Source organism: Telopea speciosissima, chromosome 2, assembly GCF_018873765.1.
Source record: "Telopea speciosissima isolate NSW1024214 ecotype Mountain lineage chromosome 2, Tspe_v1, whole genome shotgun sequence".
Lineage (NCBI taxonomy): Eukaryota > Viridiplantae > Streptophyta > Magnoliopsida > Proteales > Proteaceae > Telopea > Telopea speciosissima.
The window spans coordinates 70231685-70253948 of record NC_057917.1 but is presented as its reverse complement, the minus strand read 5'-3'; the positions used below and the strand labels follow the sequence as shown (position 1 = coordinate 70253948).

Below are 22264 nucleotides of genomic sequence, written 5' to 3'. Positions count from 1 at the left end.
AGACTTAGATGATCTAGGGTTTTAGAAATTCAAGTAGAAAAACAAGAGGGATCGAATGGGGGGGGGGAAAGAGGAATGGAAACAGAAATTAAATTTAGACTTACAGCAGATATCCACGGTAGCAAATCTAACATTAAAGGATAGAACCACCTTCACAAACAAAACCTCCCAGCCGTCACGGCATAAAGAGTTGCAGGATTCCACCCACTCTTCCACCTTGATAACCCACAAGGATGCACACACTCTTGAAGAGCAAGGAGCAGCAGCAAGACAGCCACGAATTCTGTATTTTAATTTAAAATCTCAATGTGGGGGAGCCCTCCACGATTCAATATATTTATAATATGGCTAATGCCAATTCCTATTACAACTTAAAGTCCTTTCCTTCACAAAATCGTGGAAGGGAGAGGTTTAAATCTAATTTAACTAATTTAAACAGTAAAATGTCCTAACTACCCCTACTAACTTAAAATAAGAGAATCTAACTTAAAAACAACTAATTTAAAGTAGATCCCATGTTAGCCAATAGGATATAAGGACCTATTGACCAATAAGAACACTTCACTTAAATTGAACCAATTGGATGCAACCAATTCTAACCCGGTTCAATCTAAAAAACAGAAAAATAAACTAAGTATGGAAAATATAAATCCTAACCTACGGCTCCCTATTCAAACCCTAAGTTCAGGGCCTCTTCTTCTTCTTCTTACTTCTTGGAGCTGCATCAGACTCATAAACATTTGAATTTTGGTGGAACCAGAAATTGGAAGGGACTCATAAACAAACTAGGGATGCTGGGTATTGCACAAGTTATCATTGTGTATTTGTGTTTTGATTGAAAAATAAAAATATGGTCGCAGTTGGTGTCAAGTGAAAATAAAATGGTGTATAACGGTAAAATAATAATTTGACAGGAGATGAGTTAGTGGGAAAAGCAACCATCGAAATAAGGAACACATCCCAATATAAATAATTTTCCTTTGTTGGTGTTCAACTTCGGAAAATAGCAGCGCAGTGAGATATATAAAGAGAACTGGTATGCAACTATCATGAACTATCAGTTGCAGTCAACTTATATAAAAGAGCGTCCCAGTGCATGAATCTCCCGCAACTGCAGGGTCTAGGAGAGGCAAATGTACACAGCCTTAACCCCTGCTTTGCAGGAGAGGCTGTTTCCAAGTTTTGAACCCACAACCAACAGGTTGGAACTATCAGTTGCAGTCAACTTATACAAAACACTAAATAGTATTTGACTTATTTTTTTATTCTAATTGCCATTACTATTCAAAAAAAAAAAAAAAAAAAAAAATCTAATGGTGAAAAAATACAAGCCAATAAATAATCACCTGATTCAGGACTAGGAACTTCCCTAAAAACTTTAATTCAAACTTGAAACTGTAGTTTTTCTCTAATTTTATAGCCAAACTAAAAATCCAACTAAGACAAACTACCATTGGGGTGGCGGTGGGAGAAATCACAAGCATAATTTCTCGTGATAGAGACAGGTACTTATTATGTAAAGTAGAGCTCTGTTGCAGGCTTTACAATGGTTGTGTCAGGAATTTTTTTTTTTGGGGGGAATTTTGGTGTCTAAGGCCCACAGAAAACAGCCTCTTTGCAAAGCGGGGGTAAGGCTGTGTACATTATGACTGTCCCTAGACCCCGCAGTGGCGGGAGCCTCGTGCACTGGGTACGCCCTTCTTTTTTGGCATGTAAGGCCCACATATGGTGTCTTTCTATATTATGGGCTCAAAGTGGATTAAATAGGGTTCTTCCCCCCCAAACTTCTAGATATTTTAAAAGTTCCATGGATGTTAACTAAGTGTGGAGTAGCAGGAAAATACTATACGTCTGTAACCCAAGCACAAATTTAACAATGAATTTAGTTTTAATACTATAGAGTTGAGAAGGAGAGATTTGAGAAGCAAGGATTGACAAAGTGGATTGGCTTGTCAGAATGACAGAGGCCTTTTATTTATTTATAAAGCAAACAAATGATACAAATAAGGTATGCTAGCTAAGGTTGAGTCACAGTCCTTATCTAGCATACATATACAACGAATTTAGATAGTGTCTAGTCAATGCTTATCGTTAACACTCCCCCTCAAGTTGGTGCATATATATCCCTCCTGCCCAACTTGGAAACTATAGAATGAAATGACTTAGAAGTCAATCCCTTAATGAATACATCAGCAAGCTGGTTCTCTGAAGTGACAAATGGGATGCAGATCGAGCCTTGTTCAAGTTTCTCTTTGATGATCTCACTATGTTCGGTCCTGTCATACTGGACTGGGTTATGAGCTATACTGATAGCTGCCTTGTTATCGCAGTAGAGCTTCATAAGTTCTTCGGACATTTCCCCTAATCTTCAATAAGAATCTTAAGCTAGATGAGTTCACACACACCTTGTGCCATTGTTCGGTACTTTGCCTCTACACTAGATCTGGATACTATAGTCTGCTTTTTGCTTCACCAAGTAACCAGATTCCCTCTAAGGAATGTACAATATCCCGAGGTGGAGTACCTATCATCAATAGAACCGGCCCTGTTTGCATCGGTAAAGCATTCCAACTTCAAATGACTACTGTTGGAGAATAAAATACCCTTTCCTGGTGCTGATTTCAAGTACCTCAGTATTCGGTATACAACCTCCAGGTGATTTGCTTGAGGATTATGCAAGAAACAGTTCACAACACCGACTGCATAAGCAATATCTGGTCGGGTATGAGAGATATGTATCAATCTGCCTACAAGCTGTTGATGTCTACTGGTTCACCACCGTTGCAATTGAGTTGATGGTTAACTTCAATGGGTGAGTCTGCTGGTTTACAGCCAAGCATTCTTGTCTCACTTAGAAGATCTAGGACATACTTTCTTTGGGAAATGAAGATACCTTTGTTTGAATGGGATACCTCAATCCCCAGAAAATATCTAAGAGGCCCTAAATTCTTGGTCTCAAACTCTGTAGACAACTGAGTTTTTAGCAAGGAGATTTCTGTATCATCATTCCTTGTTATTACGCTAGCGTTTACATAGACAATAAGGCCAATAACTTTCCCGTTCTTGTGCTTGACAAACAATGTATGATCCGCATGGCTCTGTTTATATCCAAACTGTTGCATAACCTTTTAGAACCTCCAAAACCAAGCTCAGGGTGATTGCTTAAGACTACAGAGGGACTTCCGTAATCTACACACCTTGCCATCTGTGGTAGAAGATTCAAAGCCTGGAGGAATATCCATGTATACCTCTTTTTCGAGATCTCCATTAAGAAAAGCTTTCTTCACATCAAGTTATTGGAGATTACATCCAAGATTTGCTGCACAGGATAACAATGTCCGAACAGAGTTCATTTTTGCAACAGTGGTAAAAGTGTCCTCATAGTCATTCCCATAGGTCTAGGTGAAGCACTTGGCAACCAATCTAGTCTTATTTCACTCAATTGTTCCATCTACCTTCTGTTTTATAGTGAACACCCTTTTACAGCCTACTGATCTCTTCCCTTCAGGACGAGGGACATGCTCCCAGGTTTCATTTTTCTTCAAGGTTTGCATTTCTTCGACCATGGCATCTTTCCATTTAGGATCTATGACAACTTCTTTCCAGCTTTGTGGGATAGATACATAGGACAAAGAGGAAACAAAGGCACGAGAGGAAGGAGATAATGATTCATAGGAGACAAAACTAGAGATAGGGTGTTGTGTACATTTTCTAACTCCCTTTCTAATAGCAATGGGAACATCATTAGACGAGGAAGGAGTATCATTACCTGATGTCTACGATGACGGAGCTAGATCTGGGAGCATAGGTGGACATGATGGATCAGAGATGGGTGGCTGTTCCTTTCTCCTGGAGTAAGTTAGTAGATCCATTTTTTCAGTGACATGGTCAGTATTCATCTTCTCTCCCTGAAGACGAACAATATCAATAACCAAAGGAGAAGGAGAAGGAAGCTCTTCCTCAAGACTCTCCCCATGAAGAGAAGATTGGTAGGACTCATTTTCATGAAAGGTAACATCCATTATGACCAATAAACGACAGGAAGGGGGATGATAATACTTGTACCTTTCTTTGGAAGTAGAGTACCCAAGGAAGATACAACAGAGAGCCCTCGGGTCCAATTTGGAATGAGAGGGTGGGGAATTGTGAGCAAAACACACACAGCCAAATACCCTTGGAGGGAGGTGAGAAACAAGAGAGGGATCGGGAAGTAGATTAACAGGGGTTTTGAAATCTAGGGCATTGGAGGGAACCCAGTTGATGAGAAAAGTAGCAGCAAGAATCGCATCACCCCAATAGAATTTGGGAATGTAGGTTGTAAACATCAAGGAACGAGTGACTTCAAGGAGATGTCTATTCTTCCTTTCTAGGATGCCAATTTGTTCCGTACAGACACTAGAGGTTTGGGACACAATACCATGTTCATCAAGGTACTGAAGGAATGACCCATCTATATATTATGTCCCATTATCGATTCTCAAATTTGAACTTGGGCATGGAATTGGATCTTGACTATAGCATTAAAAGACCAAAAACATGAAAAGGCCTCAGATTTAGACCGGAGAAGGTAAACCCAAGTAAAACAAATACAATTATCAATAAACGGAATAAACAATTTGAACCCACCCCAAACAACAGTTTTTACGGTCCCCATAAATCCGAATGAATAATAGAGAAAGGAATAGTACTTTTATTATCACTGGGAAAATAAGGAGACCCAGTGTGCTTAGCAAGTCCATAGATGTCACAATTAAACTGGTCCACAATACAATGCTTTATTAAAGATGGAAATAAATGACTTAAAACAAAAAAGGAATGATTTCTGAGTGGGCGATACCACTGATGTAACCGAGTCAGAGCACCATCTACATGAAGAGTGTGGGCTGAAACTGGGGAGGATGATGCCGCTGATGCACTGATGTTCGGGTCCAAGTAATACAACCCATCACGCACCCTACCATATCCAATCATTGCTCCTGTCATCAGATCTTGAAAGACACAATGCGTAGAATAAAAGTGAACACAATAACTAAGATCAACAGTGAGATGATAAATGGAAAGTAAGTTGGCATAGAGGTTAGGGACATGGAGAACAAAAGGTAAAGTAATTGTAGGGGAGCAAGAAATGGAACCTTTACCAGAGATGGCAGACAGAGACTCATCAGCAACTCAGACTTTGTCTTTACCCGAACAAGGGAGATAGGTATGAAACATGTCCGAAGAGCTAGTCATATGACTAGAGGCACCTAAATCAAGGAGCCATGATGGACTAGAAGGGGAAGACACATGAAAAATACCTGATTGGGCGAGATGAGAAGCATGTGTAGTGGAAGAGGCCATGGTTGGAGATGCAGTACCAAGTTGTGTCATCATACACTGGACAACAGCCATCTGTTCTGAGGAAAATGGTGAGACCATAGCAGAGGAAGAACCAATGTTTAAAGTATCGGTATCGGGTATCGTATCGGTCGGGTGATTTAAGAGACTTATCGTATCATATCAAAGATACGTATTGTATCATATCTAAGAAACGTATCGAATGGTGCAAAAAAGCATGGAAATGGTCAAGATACACATGGAAATAAACTTTTGGAACAAAAAACAATATAAGCAAGCAATACAGAGTCACTCTATCATGCATAAACAATAATGGCTGAAAAATCATGGATTTGAGTTCAAATCCTTGCAAATTTTCAACTTTGATGCATCTAATAGCTTAGTTTAACCTAAATGCATGGATTTATAGCAAGCAACAGAACTAAAAAGCATACCTTTTCCTATGAATCCCCTTCAATCTTTGATTTTAGCATTTTGGATGATGCAAAGGATGATGTTTTTCCACTCCTTGATTCGTTTTCAAGTATTGAATGGAAACCCCAAGTAGGTAAGTGTGAAAAATCGAGTTTAGAAGCAAGATTTCAAGGTTTTCCAACTGGCTTTATGGTGTTTTTTCTGCCTCTGGGCTTGCTGTGTCGACTGTATGAGTAAACAAAGGCTTTAAGTACTTTGTATCGAGTGTATCGAGCGTATCGATATGTATCAAGCCGTATCAGCTGATGCATCTCAATACTTATCGATACAAATTGATACGTATTAATGTCCATTTAATGCTTTGTTTCAATCGTATCGGTCCGTATCGGCCGATACAATACGATACACTTGATACATTATATATATATTTCTTAAAAAGAGATGTATCAGCCAATATGATATGATACAGACCGGTACTTTAAACACTGGGAAGAACCATCAGCAGTGTCGACATATGAGCTTGAGGGCGAGACAACCCTTGTTTACCACCGTGCCCTCCTTTAGGGCTTCCGTGAAGCTTCCAACAAGTTTCTTTAGTGTAATGAGGACGCCAAAATAATCAAGCTTAACCGGTTCTTTGGCAGGAGCAGCCTATTTAATGGGAATGTTCAAATCCACTTGAGGGGTAGTAACAAGTGCCGATTGAGTAGGTGTTATTATTGGCATCATAACTGAGCGGCGCTACTCATGTTGGACCAAATTGTAAGTCTTGAGCAGTGTAGGAAAATTATCATGGCTAAGAACTTGAACTCGGATTTAATTATACTCCGGGTTCACCTTGTGAGAAAGTCATACACCCTTTCCATCTCACGCTCTTTCCGAAAGGTACTAGCATCAGTAGTACAGGACATGGAAACAGGATGATAGAAGTCCAACTATTGCCATAGGGTTTTAAGAGTGGAGTAGGAAGCAAAGGAGTGATAACTCCTTCTGAGTAGTCTCACGAACTTGGCGACGAAGTTCATAGATTTGTGCATAATTATTTGTTTGTGTATAGGTCTGTTTGACTGCATCCCATAAATCTTTCACATAGTTTAACAAAACAAAGCTGTGGCTGATAGTGGGTTCCATCGAGATCAATAGAAATGACATGAGAGCATCATTGGCCAACCGATTATTTGCAGCAGTAGTCTCAGTTGGTTTGGAGATGTCACCAGTCAAGTATCCTAAAAGATTATTACCTCGGATAGCGGGAAGGCATGCTTGGGACTGGGTAAGATAATTGGTACCATACAATTTTGTAAGGCCTATCTAAATAGTGGGGTTATGGCCATGGATGAGTCAGCGTGTCAGTGGAGGTGGCATGTTTCAGTTGTCCATGCTCAGCCTTGGGAGGCTGAAACCTCTATTGTGTAGGGTTGACCTCTCTTCAACATGAAAAACTAAAAAAAAAAAAAGAATACCCAAAGTATTGGGCTTTGATACCAAGTTGAGAAAGAGAGTTTTGAGAAAGAGGTTTGAGAGAATAGATTGGCTTGTCAGAATGACAGAGGCCTTTTATTTATTTATAGAGAGAATAGCGGATACAAATAAGGTATGCTAGCTAAGGTTGAATCACAGTCCTTATCTAGCATACAGATACAACGAACCTAGACAGTGTCTAGTCAATGCTTATCCTTAATATATAAGTATGTAACCCAAGCACAAATTTAACAATGAACAAGTGTTTCTTCTCTGTAGGCCATGAGCTGCTATTTTGTGGATTCAAAGGCCCTTTTTGAGGTGGATTCCTAGCTATTGCAGCTTTTGCTTCTTTATACTCTTTATTTAAGTTCTAACATCATTTTATAAGTCAATGTAGACACTCTAAGAACTCAATTGGTTATGTACCAATGTTGCAACAAAAAATTAATTGTATGCACCAAAAACCCAGGTTTGTGTATGCAAAGGAATTAAAAAGGGACAAATTTTAGTGATGGTACTGCTGCAGTTGGTGATGAACTTGCTATGGAAAAGAATGTATTTGTAGCCGATTTGCCATGGGAAGTTACAACTTTGAAGATGTGGTACTCAGCAGTGAGCATCTGTTATATGGAGATATTTATACTTCTCATTAAACTCAGAGACTCATGTGAGAAGCCAAGGCCTTGAAAGGATCACTAATGAAATACCACATTTAGGCAAAAATGTAATTGTGATACTCAGGTCTTGGGTAGGAAGGGGTGTTATCTTGTAGGTATAATATCGCCTCATATTGTCAAAGAATCATCGTATGCCCCGTGTTATAGGAGCCTTTTCTACCCTTACAACCAACATTTTTCACCAAGTCTCCATCAAACTGCCAGCAAATCACTACCAGAGTATAATGCATCAATGCCAACCTTCATCTAATCACCCATCGGCAGAACTTGACTTCACACCAATTACTAATCCACAAAACTGCTAAACCTATTTGCAGCACAGTATATGACTCTTCTTTGCATCCAGCAGCTACTATCCCTTATTTCTGCTTACTACGTAGCTTGGTTATGGGTGCTAGTTTTTTTTTTTACTCTTCAGAGACTGCAATAGTTTTGGAACCCGAGATGGAAACCTCAATAATAATGTATTTGGAGACTCAAATACCATGACAGTCCCTTCATTTTTCTATTGATATCTATGATCATCGATCACAGGGGCCTCCTTTACCATTCTGTATAAATGGGCTAAAAATTTTGGGGTATGCCATTAGTTCCTACATTGCTAAAGCAATTTAATGCAACCATAATTTACTCAAACTAAATAATGTTATCTGTGATTCACTGGGTAGCTAATCAAATTTTCTTAACCATGTAGGATTCTAATCCCTGGTAATTGGTTTGATCCAGTGCATCTTGGAACCATAGTAATCTACTTGCCAGTGATGCTTCAACTTTGTTTTCTGTATTGGAAAACACACTTATTATAATAAGTGGGTTAATGTGGAACTTAACGGGTTGATGAAACAAATTTGATCTAACATAATCTATCCTAAGCAAGGATTTTCAAGACTCAGAATTGGGATCTGGATCGGGTCCATCTTATTCCAATCCAGATCGGCCGGAATCAGCCAGATTTCTGCCCTAACCTTAGAAATGGCTAATGGATCGGCTGCTCTGGATCCCGATCTGATCTCAAGTCTTGAAACCTTGATCTTAAGGCATGGAGTAAATAACATAGAAGTTAAGTGTACTAGGACTGGAACTGGATTCCCTTCATGATTTAAGAAACACAGATTGATAAGGTGGCATGACATTGCAAATGTTCATTAAATTTATGTCATGCAGTGTTCCATCTCCGATTTGTCTTTATTGACCATGTTGTCTAATCGATCATTTTTTTTCTTAAGACAGTTCTTCAATTCAAGAAGGATGGAGACGCTTACCTTTATGACCTTGGCAGTACACACGGTACTTTTGTCAACAAGAAGCAGGTACTTCTTTGGAGCTTGTTCTTTGGTTTGTGCTTTGTGATTTATATCAACAAGAAGCTTGAATGCTTAAGAAATTGTTATAATGTAGAGTAGATACTGTACATTAACCTTAGTATGGTTTGTCAAGTTATACTATTGAAAATTGCAATCCAAGACGCTGGACCTATGGTATTGAATTTTCATGCCATTATTGGCAAATGTTTCCTGCACTCCAGGAAATATAGGTGTGGTGGAATAGTCATGATAAGAGATTTACCCCCCCCCCCAAAAAAAAAAGAAAAAAAAGATAGAGAATTAAGTGTCATTTCTAATTACTTTACTGAGGAAGATTCTGTTATTCTTAAAGTTATACTTTCTTGCATGGTTCTTTATGTTTGTATGCGGCAATTATAACTTTTTCTTGTTTCTAATTTAGGGATAGAGTTGAATTGATTTTCCTAGTGGGTCTTATATGCTCTCAGCTTGGAATCGTAGTTGAATCAGGAATGGAATAGGAGAGGCCTACAGCAATAAGGAAGACTTTTTTTTTTTTGGGGGGGGGGTGGTTAGTTTGAAAATCTTTCTATGCTGGAGCACTTATGAAGTTTCCTATGCAAGTGATGAAATATTATACAATATAAATTTATAATTTAGTATACTTCAAAACTAACTTAGCTTTATTTCCTTTCTCTGCTAGGTACAGTTGTTTCTGGCAGATGGAAACCTGTTAGGAAAGTACATGCATTCAGATTCAATTTTAATGCTATCTTCAAAGTTTGGATTTCACAAAAGGTGCTTATGGCCTCCTACCACCTGGCTACAATGGAATTACTACTAAAAAAGTTGTCAGAAGTTGGAAGATCTACACAAAACTAAAATTACTTTCAGGGACTGAATAATTGTATTTAGCATTGAGAGGAATGTTCTGCATTAAAAACTTCAAATAACATGATATTTATTGATTAGACTAGGGAGATGTGGCTTCAAATTTAGAACTATGAAGATATGCTTTACTGCAGACATTGTGGAGGACAATCATAGTAACGACTAATAACATGAGTAGAAACATGACTTAATAAAGATTTGATTGCCAAAGGGCTATCACAACACAACGGATGCAGATACATCACCAAAAGGTGCTTTTAATGGAAATAAGCTTTAGGTTGGGTTATATATGTTTCAAGCCTTTGATCCCATGGGTTTTCAATGTAATCAGCCACTTTTATGGGCCTAAAGTATGAGTAATAAGGTTGCAGAGGGGATTAGCTAGTTTGTTTCTTTATTTAGTTTATTTTTAAGTTGTTTTGGGTTAATTCAATTGAACCGGTTCTTTGTGGTTCAATTTGAGTTGCAAGTAATTGTTAATAAGTGTTTTAGTGGGGCTGGATTAGGATTCTATGAGTCTAGCCATGTTTTCAGTCTGTTTCCTTTATAATTTCACTTTCCTAGTCAATTTAGGTTTCCCACTTAGGGATTGGATTAGGCCTTTCTTTTTTAGTGTTTGAGTCTATTTTTGAGTTTTCTATTTAAGGTTGTAAGGGGGGCACGCATTGTACACGAATTTTGATTCATGAAAAGCTTTTTGCTGCTCTTCTTCTCCATTGAAGAACCCCTTGTGTATGATCAAGGAACCCCTTGGTGTGTGATTTAATCGAACCACTTTGTGGTGTGAAGCCCAGGTGTTATTTTCTGTTGTTCTTTTTATTCCATCATCTTCTTCAGCCATTAACAAGTAAGTTATCTCAGGTTTCTGCAATTAGAACCCTAACTTGAGAACTCGATTCAAGTTTTACTCAGTTCTGATTAGCCGATTGGCTGCTGGAGTGAAATCTCTATTTTACCCTTTGCCTTGTTAGAACCCTGTTTCAGATTTGATTCTAGTTCTGATTTGCTGAACCTATTAAGCTATTGTTTATATGTTATTTTCATGTCTGAAACCCTGCAACCTATCTTCAACCTCTGAACCCTAATTGCAGTAGTTAAATTATCCTTTTACCCTTCACTCCTATCTCTACTAGGAACATAGTTCGAAAACTCGTCTTGATCTGGTGTCTCGACACGAGATCTCGATGAGTTTTGTGCATTTTTTTTTGTTTTGGTTTCGGTATGATGTTTTGGTGGACAAATGGCCCCAGTTGGCTCTGAAACTTGAAGGGAAGCTTGTTTTAGGCTTAATAAACATAGTTAAATCTTCAAATTATAAAGAAAGCACCCAATTTAAGATTTGCACCCTTGGTTGGCAGTAAACGTCGAGCCCTTACTGTAATATTGCCTATTCTACACATTGTTTGAGTGATATGAGCCATAATAGGCAAGTAAAACAAGTAAATTATGCAATAATGGATGAAGACACATAATATTGAATAAGTATTTAAGAAATAGTTAAAGACTTAAAGTTTCTACTACAAACTACAAAGTGCAGTGAAGTGTGAACAATGCATATTACATAGACACCCAACCCAAGTACAATGAACAATACACAAGTCATAGACACCTTACTACCCTAGTCTTCCACGTCCCAACTTCCAACAATACAATAATATGAGTATGTGACTGCCTACTGATATGAACTATGACGATCTGGATCAAGTCCACTCAATCAATCTATTCGTAGTGATGTGGCAACCCCCAATCATGTATCCCAATAGTATTGAGTGATGATGTGACCAAAAAATCATGAACCAAGTTTCCCCCACTTCTTTGTCGAGTTTACTTCGAAATTTCGAAGTCTGGGTCGAGATTATGTCTTTTTATACGGCACTTTGTTCCATTTCGGCAAGACGGTACAGAAGTACCAAAATCTCGCCGAAATTTCAGTCTAGTTTTTCGAGTTAATGACAGTTTGAGATTTCAGCCTATAACTCATCTCGACCAGCTTGAATTTCTTGAGTTTTTCGAGATCTCGGCGAGATTTAGAACTATGAGTAGGAATCCTCCATAACTCCAGATTTAGTTGTAAATTTCAGCAACTCTTATCGCCTATCTAATCCACACTCGACTTAAGATTTAAGCCTATTCAACCACCTGGTTTCGTATTATCAATATTTCTCCTAATTTGAAATATTCTTTGATTAAAAGATTCTGTTTTTGTTTCTGGTTTGAGCAATCAAATCCATGACTACATTAACAACTATTTTTGTTGGTTTGATTTTCTTTAGAGAGTAGGTAATGGCTGATATCGGTGGATGAAGTGAAGGTGTTCAGAGTTTGTTTTAGTGGAGTACCAGCAAACTGAAGGAAAAATAATCTAAAAAGGTTCAAAGGCCAGCCTGTTGGATGCAGGCCAGAATTGGGATCAAGGGACTCCAATAAATGAGTGTAGTTGAGATCAGGGTAATGATATGAATAATTGGCAAGACCAGGAAGAGGGAAAATCAAGATTGATGCATTAATGGAACTTTACCATAAAAGAAGGGAGACAGGGGGGGGGGGGGGGAGAAATAGATTAAGGGAGCTCAGGCGTTTGAATAAATGAAATGCGTTCAAGGTAATCGACTGACTCATCCTAATTCCTAACAATGGTTTCCCCACTTACTCTTGAGGAAGGGGAGCAGAGACTGCTGTTTGGGGTCATGCCATGGGTTGGGTATATGGGAAAGTAACCCCACCTTGGGAGATCCATGTCTCGCACATCTTAAAATCTTCTTCTTTGTGGATTTCTGATGTAGGGGGCTGTCCTGATGAGGCTTCTGTTTAGGTGCTGGGATGTAAAGAGGTATTTATGAGTCAGGTTTTGGTACTGGGTGGATGCTGTTTTGTTCAGGTAGGGTGGTTGGGATATGGTGGTTGCTGCTGCTTTTTATTTTTCTCTTCATTTCTGATTCTCCCTTTTCTGAGTTTTATTTATCCATTTGGGGCCTTTCGGGCATCTTAAAATCTGCTTCTTATTTTTCTATTTTATATAGATTATAGTTTATGCATTTCTGTTGCTTAAAGTGATTGAAATTGAAAAAAAAGAAAAGAAAAAAGAAACTGACTGGTGGCCATAAATAAGGGGAACTTTATATTTAAGTCTGTCAACAGTTTTTGAAAATATTGACTTCTTAACAATTCTTTAATTCTGTACTTCTGCATCTTCCTGAGTTAATTTGGGCTGGTACTTAAGACATGGACAGGGGAGTTTGTCACCTACCTGCGTGCCAAATTTGGGGTCTAGCTAAGCTGCCTCATGGCCGAAATGGCTCCGCAGTCACAAAAATCCATCAGAGCACACCTGTTTCTAACATATCTCAGTTCTTTGGATATTAATTTATTCGTTCTTTGAAGATATTGATGATGTGTAAATTGTTTCTAATTTGTCTTGCTCTTGATTACTGTGGATATCACTTCTCTAATGGATCTTTCGTTTCATTTGATTAGGTGAAGAAAATGGTATACACTGAGTTGCATGTTGGTGATGTGATACGATTTGGCCAGTGAGTAAATTTTTTGAATTCCTGTTTTCTTTTATTTCTTGGTTCCACACTTCTTTGAGTTGTTTGTCTCCTTGTATTACTTTCAGTTACGTACTTTGTTAATTAGTTTTTTACCCTACTGATGGGAACTTTAAAGCAAAATATAGACATATGTTTTCATATTATTGTCTTATTGTACTTCTGTCAACCGTTCTCAATTTTCTTATGCTGAAAAACAAATTAGAAAAAAAAATGAGATTTACTTTGTTAAGATCTATCGTTTTATGTTTACCATATTCTGGGGGTATTTTAGTCCTGTTTATGTTTCTGGTTATTTCTATTGTCTTAGGGGTATTTTGGGGTAATTGATTGTATTTTAATTATTGCTGAGATTATAAATAAGACTCCCCTCCCCACGATTTGGTTAATTACAAATCGTGGGAGAGTTTCATACTCTCTATCGATCTCTCTCTTCTCCTTCTCTTTATTCTCTATTTTCTTCTTCTTCTTCTTTGTTCTCTACTGCAGATTAGCCTAGGGTTCTGTTCTGTTACATGGTATCAGAGCCCTAAGTCTGATCCACAGTCCTCCTTGGTGTTGCGGTTTTGAAGGCTTCTCCTTCTCCTTGCTCTCTTGCCGTGGTCCACAGCAACCAAATGCTGTATTCTCTTGTCTGAACCCTAGTCATACACTAATGAAGGACTAGGGTTCCCTGATATGCTGAAGACTGATTGTGTTTTGCACCTGCTGCTGTCCAAGATTACTGCAAATTGAAGTTGTGTTTATTTTCATCTGAGAAATCAATTTCTCAAAACCCTATGAAATCGATTTTTTCTCTTCTCCTGGCAATTCTTCTTCACATTGGCTGCTGGTTTGGGGATCTTTATTCTCTTTATTTTGGTGATTATTTACACCAATAATTGGTCACATATTGGGCTGTTTTAGATTGTCGATTTTTACCCTAATCAGGGTTTTGGCTGGAATCGATTTAGTGCCTTATTCTCATTTATTGCTGGCTGTTGCTGCTCTCTATATATCCCAGGAATTATTTCACAGTTTTTACTTGGTCTCATGGCTGAAGCTAAGCCTGCTACGGACAACTTCAATATTCAGATTACTACCATTAAGTTAAATGGTGCCTCCAACTACCTTCTTTGGTCTCAAGCCTTTGAAGTTTACGTTACTGCTCGCCGGAAGATATCTTATCTCACTATGACACCACCAGCTCCTACTGATGACAAATATGATGTTTGGAAGGCCGAAAATGCCACCCTTCTATGTTGGCTTTGGAATAGCATGGAACCTTCCATTGCCTCTAATGTTATGTTTCATAAAACTGCCAAGGGAGTTTGGGAAGAACTCAAGGAGAGCTATTCTCAAGATACCAATCTGTCCAAAATTTATGATTTGTATGAGAGGTTTTTCTCTTTCAAGCAAGAAGGGAAGTCTCTTGGCGAATAGTACAGTTCATTGAAGGGGATGTGAGAAGAACTCAATGTGTACCAGCCTATATCTACTAATGCCTCTGTGATTAAATCCCAATGATCTGAATATTTGGTTGCTAAATTTCTCTCTGGATTGGACTCTGATCTTCAATCCGTCAAGAGCCAATTACTGGCTGGTGAGAAGGTTCCATCTATGAATGAAGCATATTGTCGAATCTAGAGAGTTGTTTCTCCTACGGTGGTGAAATCTGATTCAGCCCCTGTCTCTAAAGATAATTCTGCCCTCTTCACTTCTACTGGAGGGCGTGGTGGTGGTGGTGGTGGTACCTCTTCTCAAGGTCGTGGTTCTGGATCTGGTTGTGGACGTGGGGCTGGTTCTAGTGGTCGTGGAACTGGTTCTCACCTTGTTGGTTCGTCTTCTGGTGATAGTGGTTCTTGGTGGTGCTCTCATTGTGGTTGTCCTAACCACACTATTGACAATTGTTGGCTGAAACATGGCAAACCACAATGGGCACGAGAGCAGTTTGTAAACGCAGCAGTTTCTGATGGAGCGGCCGATTCTGTGCATCCTCCTGACACTACACATGGGTCTTCCACCGATAGTGGTAGTTCCTCCAATGACCTGGTTTCTCATCTAGGTACATCCACTGCATGTCTTGCCTCCTCACCTTCTCCGTGGGTCATTGACTCCGGTGCCTCCTCCCACATGACTGGTAAGCCCAATTTATTTTCCTCATTTACTCAGTCCGCTGTCCCATCTCGGATTTCTATGGCCGATAGGTCCTTTATACCTGTTACTGGTCATGGGGACATCCCCTTATCTTCTGTCTTTTCTTTATCTGATGTTCTTCATGTACCTAAGCTTCCTCTTAATCTTCTATCTGTTAGTCAATTAACTAAGACTTTGAATTGTTCTATAACCTTTCATCCTTCTCATTGTGTCATTCAGGATCTTGCAACAAAGACAACTATTGGTGGCGGGCATGAGAAGGGTGGCCTCTATTATTTTGATTTGGCATCTACTTCTACGGCAGCGGTTGCTACTTCTTCTAGTGTGTCTCCTTTACATTGGCATTATCGGCAAGGACATCCTTCATTATCCAAGCTGCGTCATCTTGTTCCTAGCTGCAAATCTGTCTCCCGCATTGAGTGTGAAGCTTGTGAGCTTGGCAAGCATCATTGTACTGTGTTTCCTTCGAGTCCAGAGTCTAGGAGTACTTCTTTGTTTCAACTTTCAATTACTTCATTCTGATATTTGGGGTCCTTGTAGGGTCAAGAGTCGGTTAGGTTTTTCTTATTTTGTTAGTTTTATTGATGATCATTCTCGTATGACATGGCTGTACCTCTTGAAGGATCGATATGAATTTGTATCTATTTTCAAACAGTTTTATAATGAAATTCGTGTTCAATTTGGTGTTCATTTGAAATTTTTGCGCATTGACAATGCCCTAGAAATAATCCAACGTGAGGTTTCCTCCTTTTGTTCTGACAATGACATCCTTCATCAAACTAGTTGCTCCTACACACCGCAGCAAAATGGTGTGGCAAAGCGCAAAAACCGCCATTTATTAGACATTACTAGGTCATTGCTGTTTCATATGAATGTCCCTAAGTTCTATTGGGCAGATGCGGTATTAACAACTTGTTTCTTAATTAATCGTATGCCTTCCTCTGTTCTTAATAATCAAATTCCTTTTAATATTGTTTTTCCTGACCGGGCTGTTTTCTCTCTTCCCCCTCGTGTCTTTGGTTGCCAATGTTTTGTTCATGTGCTTCGCCCTGGTCTTGGTAAACTATCTCCTAGGGCTATCAAGTGTTTGTTCCTTGGCTATTCTTGTACCCAGAAGGGTTACAGGTGTTTTGATCCCGTCTCTCGCCAGCAGTTTGTTTCCGTCGATGTTACCTTTTTTGAAAACTCCCCTTATTTTGTTGGATCTTTTGTTGCCCTTGATCTTGAGTTTGATACTGGTGGTGGTGATAGTATCGTTGCTGCCCCTATTCCTCCTCTCCCATTGGTTGCAAATCCTGATTCCACATCCGTTAAGGTCTACACGCGCCGTGCCCAACAGGTGCCGCCATCTTTGCCATCTCAAACTATTGTGGCAGCCCCTCCACCGCCACCAGCTGACTCCTTGCCTGCGGATCCAACTTTAGACACTGATGATCTCCCCATTGCACAGAGAAAAGGTACTCGTACTTGCACTCAGCATCCTCTTTTCCCATTGGCTAATTATGTTTCTGTTTCTCATCTTCCACTCCATTATCGTGCTTTTGCTGCTGCTTTACAATCTACTTTTCTTCCCACCTCTTATACGTCTGCCTTGTCCCACCCTGGGTGGAAACTTGCTGTGGATGTGGAAATGGATGCCTTGCTTTCTCGTAAGACCTGGTCATTGGTTGATCTACCGCATGGTAAAGATCTTGTTCGGTGTCGTTGGGTGTACACGGTTAAGTACAATCCAGATGGCACTGTGGAGCGGCTTAAGGCCTGTTTGGTTGCCAAGGGGTTTACACAGACCTATGGGGTCGACTACTTCGAGACCTTCTCTCCTGTTGCGAGGTTAAATTCTGTCCGTATTTTGCTTTCCCTGGCCGTCAATCTTGACTGGCCTCTATTTCAGATGGATGTGAAGAATGTTTTCTTATATGGTGATCTCCAGGAGGAAGTTTACATGGAGCAACCTCCTGGTTATGTTGCTTAGGGGGAGGATAGTGTCCGGGTTTGTTGCCTTCATAAGGCGATTTATAGACTGAAACAGTCTCCCCGTGCTTGGTTTGATAAATTCAACAGTGTTGTGGCTGGTTGTGGGTTTTCTCAGTGCTATTCTGACCACTCTATTTTTGTTAGACGTCAGGGGTCTAACTTGGTCATCTTAGCAGTCTATGTCGATGGCATTATTGTTACCGGTAATGATGCTTCTGGAATTGCACAGGTGAAGACGTATTTACATGATAACTTCCAGATCAAGGATTTGGGTAATCTCAGGTACTTTCTTGGTATTGAGGTTGTTCGCAGTTCTCGAGGTCTTAGCTTATCTCAGAGGAAGTATGTCCTTGATTTACTTGATGAGACAGGAATGTTGGGTTGCAAACCTATTGATACTCTTATGGATCCCCATGTTAAGTTTGGTTCTTCTGCTGATGACAAGGAATTTAGTGACTCACATCAGTACCGACGCCTGGTCGGTAAACTTATCTATCTTACAGTTACTCGCCCCGATATTTCCTTTGCTATGGGTATTGTTAGTCAGTTCATGCAGACACCTAAGCAAATATATTGGGATGCTGCTTGTCGCATTTTACGCTACCTCAAGGGTGCTTCAGGTAAGGGGCTGGTTTATTGTCGCCATGGTCATATAAGCATTGTTGGGTTCTCTGATGTTGATTGGGCTGGTTCTGATGGCGATAGACGATCGACTACAGGTTATTGCACTTTCTTTGGAGGTAATTTGGTTACTTGGAAGAGCAAGAAACAGACCACTGTTGCTCGTTCGAGTGCAGAGGCTGAGTACAGAGCTATGGCTCATACAGCTGCAGAATTGATGTGGGTTCGTTCTTTTGCTCATGAGCTTTGTTATTGCAGTGATCAGCCCATGGAGATGTACTGTGATAACCAAGCTGCCATCTATATTGCCAACAACCCCATTTTTCATGAACGAACCAAGCACATTGAAGTTGACTGTCATTTTGTTCGAGATGCTGTTCAGAAGAAGCTGATTACTACCCCTTTTGTTCGTTCCCAGTTTCAGCTTGGAGATATGTTTACGAAGGTTCTATTTCGACCTCAGTTCTTGAGTGGTTGTTCCAAGCTGGATCTTGGTGATGTCTACGCTCTAGCTTGAGGGGGAGTATTAAGATCTATCGTTTTATGTTTACCATATTCTGGAGGTATTTTAGTCCTGTTTATGTTTCTAGTTATTTCTATTGTCTTAGGGGTATTTTGGGGTAATTGATTGTATTTTAATTATTGCTGAGGTTATAAATAAGACTCCCCTCCCCACGATTTGGTTAATTACAAATCGTGGGAGAGTTTCATACTCTCTATCGATCTCTCTCTTCTCCTTCTCTTTATTCTCTATTTTCTTCCTCTTCTTCTTTGTTCTCTACTGCAGATTAGCCTAGGGTTCTGTTCTGTTACATACTTCACAAACCATAATTCGAATGACAGATTATGAAAACTGGAACTCCCATTTGAAGTGATGAGTTGATATTTTTGAACTTAGGTACATGATGTAGGCCAGCCAAGGGTTGATTATGAGGAAAGGTTCCGATTCTATTGCAAGTCAAAAACACTGAGTTTTTTTTTTCCTGATACATGGAGATGGGCTTATAATTTCGGTAGTTTCATTGTAATTAGCTTCTTGTGAGTTTCAAAAATTACAACCTTATGGGAAGCACAGATTCTCTTTTATTTTCAAAGTTCCAAGAGGCTTTGAGAAAACTAGTGTTTTCTGAATTATGTGAACTGTGAAGCCAGTAAACAAACAGCGAATCGGTGGATATTTGAACCTGAGCATCCAAGGAAAAATAGAATATTTGATGGAAGAACGAGAGATCCTTTTGAACAACCTGTTCTAATAGGAAAGTCTTATATGTTGAAATTAATTCTTCAAGTTGATGATAAAATCCACGGGCGTTCCAGTGGTCATTATGCACTTGTTACACAACAATCACTTAGAGGAAGGGCAAATTGGGGGGGACAATGGGTAGGAGAAATTATTAAATTTTTTTGTAATAGTTGCTTAGTTAGGCAAGTTGTTTCTAGATATTATAGTTTCATTTCTTTTAAATAAGTCAACAAAAAAGTCTACTTAGAAGATTTTATCAGCAAAAGTTTCTAAAGTAGTCAGGAAAAGTTCCATCTCAAGAGTTTCTATGTTTCTTGCACGAGAATCTATATATATATATGAAGGAAGTGATGAATAAAAATTAAGTTTTGCGTTTGAGGTGTGCTTATGGTGGCAAGTGAAGGCTGTGTTTTCTCTTTTGCCTCCTTAGCAATTCTTTCTTCTTTCTTGGATATCTCGGATTTCTCTTTTCTTCCTATTTTTTGTATTTTACTATTCTTGGTTACAGGTCATAGCCACATAACAGTGCCTCTTTCTTCATTAATTTGTCCTAGTTCTATACAACCTTATAAATCCTACCATTTTATTAACCACCGATGTACGATTAATTTTTTCAAGCTAGGGAGTTCTGTTATACACTAAAGTTTGACGTTCACACAAAATTGTTCCCTCGTAACTGCAAAACTTGAGGACGAATTTTTTCAAGCTAGAGAGGTTCCAACAAAGTATTCATGCCGGAACAAGCCCAAATCCTAGTCTAATGGGTTAATTAAGTAGCCTAATATGTTATATGGGTCATGGGCTGAGAATTTTCTTGTTTTCTATTGTAATGGGCCTCTTTTGAAAGCCCATACATGAGGAATAGGTGGACCATACGAATTTAACTAGTTGTATCTAGTCTTCTAAAGTTGTGAAGTCTTGGGAGATGTCAATAGATTAGTATCATTGTTAGTTGTGAAAGACCCTAAAAACGTAAAATCATTAAATATCTTGAACAGAGTCCCCATGTAAGTCCTTGGAAATGAACAGGCCATTAAGTAATGTAGTCCTAGATTGGTAGGAGACCAACTAGGAGCCAGTAAACTAGGATCTGTTATGAACTGGTGAATCAACTAGGTCAAAATAGGGTTTTTTGGTGAAATTAGGGTTAGGGTTTGATGTGTTGGTTATGCTACGCAGGTGTAGGGAAGTCTATCATTGAAGGTCCTGAGATGATGTTGTATTGGAGGGAAGTATACTGATTTGAATTAACAACAATTTAGGGTTAGGGTTTCAGGTTTTGGAAAAGAGGAAAAAGTGGATTTCTAAGGTTTGGCTGGACAGAAGTTGACCAAACTTGAATGGTTTTCTTAGGACGGTATGAGGGATAATCGTTCAGATTTTTAGACTGTTCTGATGGTTGGTTTGGGCTGGGCAGAATTTAGGTTATGGGAATGTTGTTCAGTGATGGAGGGGATGTTAGGGTTTGGTAGTTTAGAGGATTAGAAGGAGGATGGGGATGCTTCCAACTTACTTGTAATTGCAGAAAATTATTGGCAGCAGCTTGTTGATGGAGGAACTTGAATGAAGATTGAATTTTTGAACTTGAATTTGAACTTGAATAAAAATCAGATCTCGAACTTGAACTTGAATGTAGAGCTTCAAAAGAACCACCCGGGCTTCACACCGCAAGGTGTCGACTAGATCAAACACCAATCCCACCAACGAACCACCTGGGCTTCCCACCGCAAGGTGTCAATTGGATCAAACACCAATCCCACCAAAAAATCTTCAATGGAAAAGAAGAGTAGCAAAAAGCTTTCATTGATATCAAAATTCGTGTCCAATGTTTGCCTCCTTACAATTATATAAAAGACTCATAAATGGACTCCTACACTAAAAAGGAAGGGCTTAACCCAATCCTTAACCTATTAGGTAACCTAAACTGACTAGGAAAATGAAATAACAAAGGAAATAGACTCAAAACATGGCTAGACTTATAGAGTCCTAATCCTGCTCAACTTAAATAACAATTAAATTGTCACATGACCACTTAACCATGTCACATGATCACTTAAGTGATCACATGACCACTAACCAAATGAAAAGAAATCTACTAACTAATCCCGTATGTAACCTTATTATCCATATTTTAGGCCCATAAAAGTGGCCTATTACATAGAAAACCCATGGGATTAAAGGCCCAACATGTATATAACCCAACCCTAGACTTATTCCTAATAAAATAAGCCCATTTCGGTGATGAATCTACATCATTAAGTCTAGGAGAAAGTCCCAATGAGAGTTTAGAACTCTCCCAGCCACTCTATAAAAGGGCTGCATGGAAATATTTTGAAGGAAGTTGAAATCTGGTTTTTGCCATTCTTCTGTGAGAGACAGACTGCAGTGAGATGCTAGTGTGGTTAGTGAGATTCTAGCCTAGGCTTGGGGTGAGACTCTTCAAGTCATATGTTCTTATTTTTCTTACTTCTTCCTTTGTTAATAAAATTGCTCAGTTTTGGTTCTGTTCTCACCTCCCTCTGACACTGTCTATCGAAGATTCTGATTTTGTTGCAAGGACTGAACCAATATCCCATTAGTTGATTTGTTTTTAACAATACTGGGAATCTTCAAATTTTTATGCTGCCATAGCCCATATGGCCAACTCTGATTGAGTTCAAAATTGACAGGTAGCAG

The 22264-nt window shown here is 39.1% G+C and overlaps 1 protein-coding gene across 2 annotated transcripts in view; it reads left to right on the top strand.

The window, feature by feature from the left end:
* The window catches only part of LOC122652436 (kanadaptin), a 47609-nt gene that overhangs the window by 2545 nt on the left and 22800 nt on the right, over positions 1-22264 (top strand). For both annotated transcript variants that reach the window (XR_006331598.1, XM_043846171.1), the window contains exons 3-4: positions 9123-9202; positions 13541-13596. Coding sequence is in view for 1 of the 2 variants with exons in the window: in XM_043846171.1 (XP_043702106.1) it covers positions 9123-9202; positions 13541-13596 (136 nt within the window). In the remaining variant the exon portion in view is untranslated. The remainder of the gene's footprint in view (positions 1-9122; positions 9203-13540; positions 13597-22264) is intronic.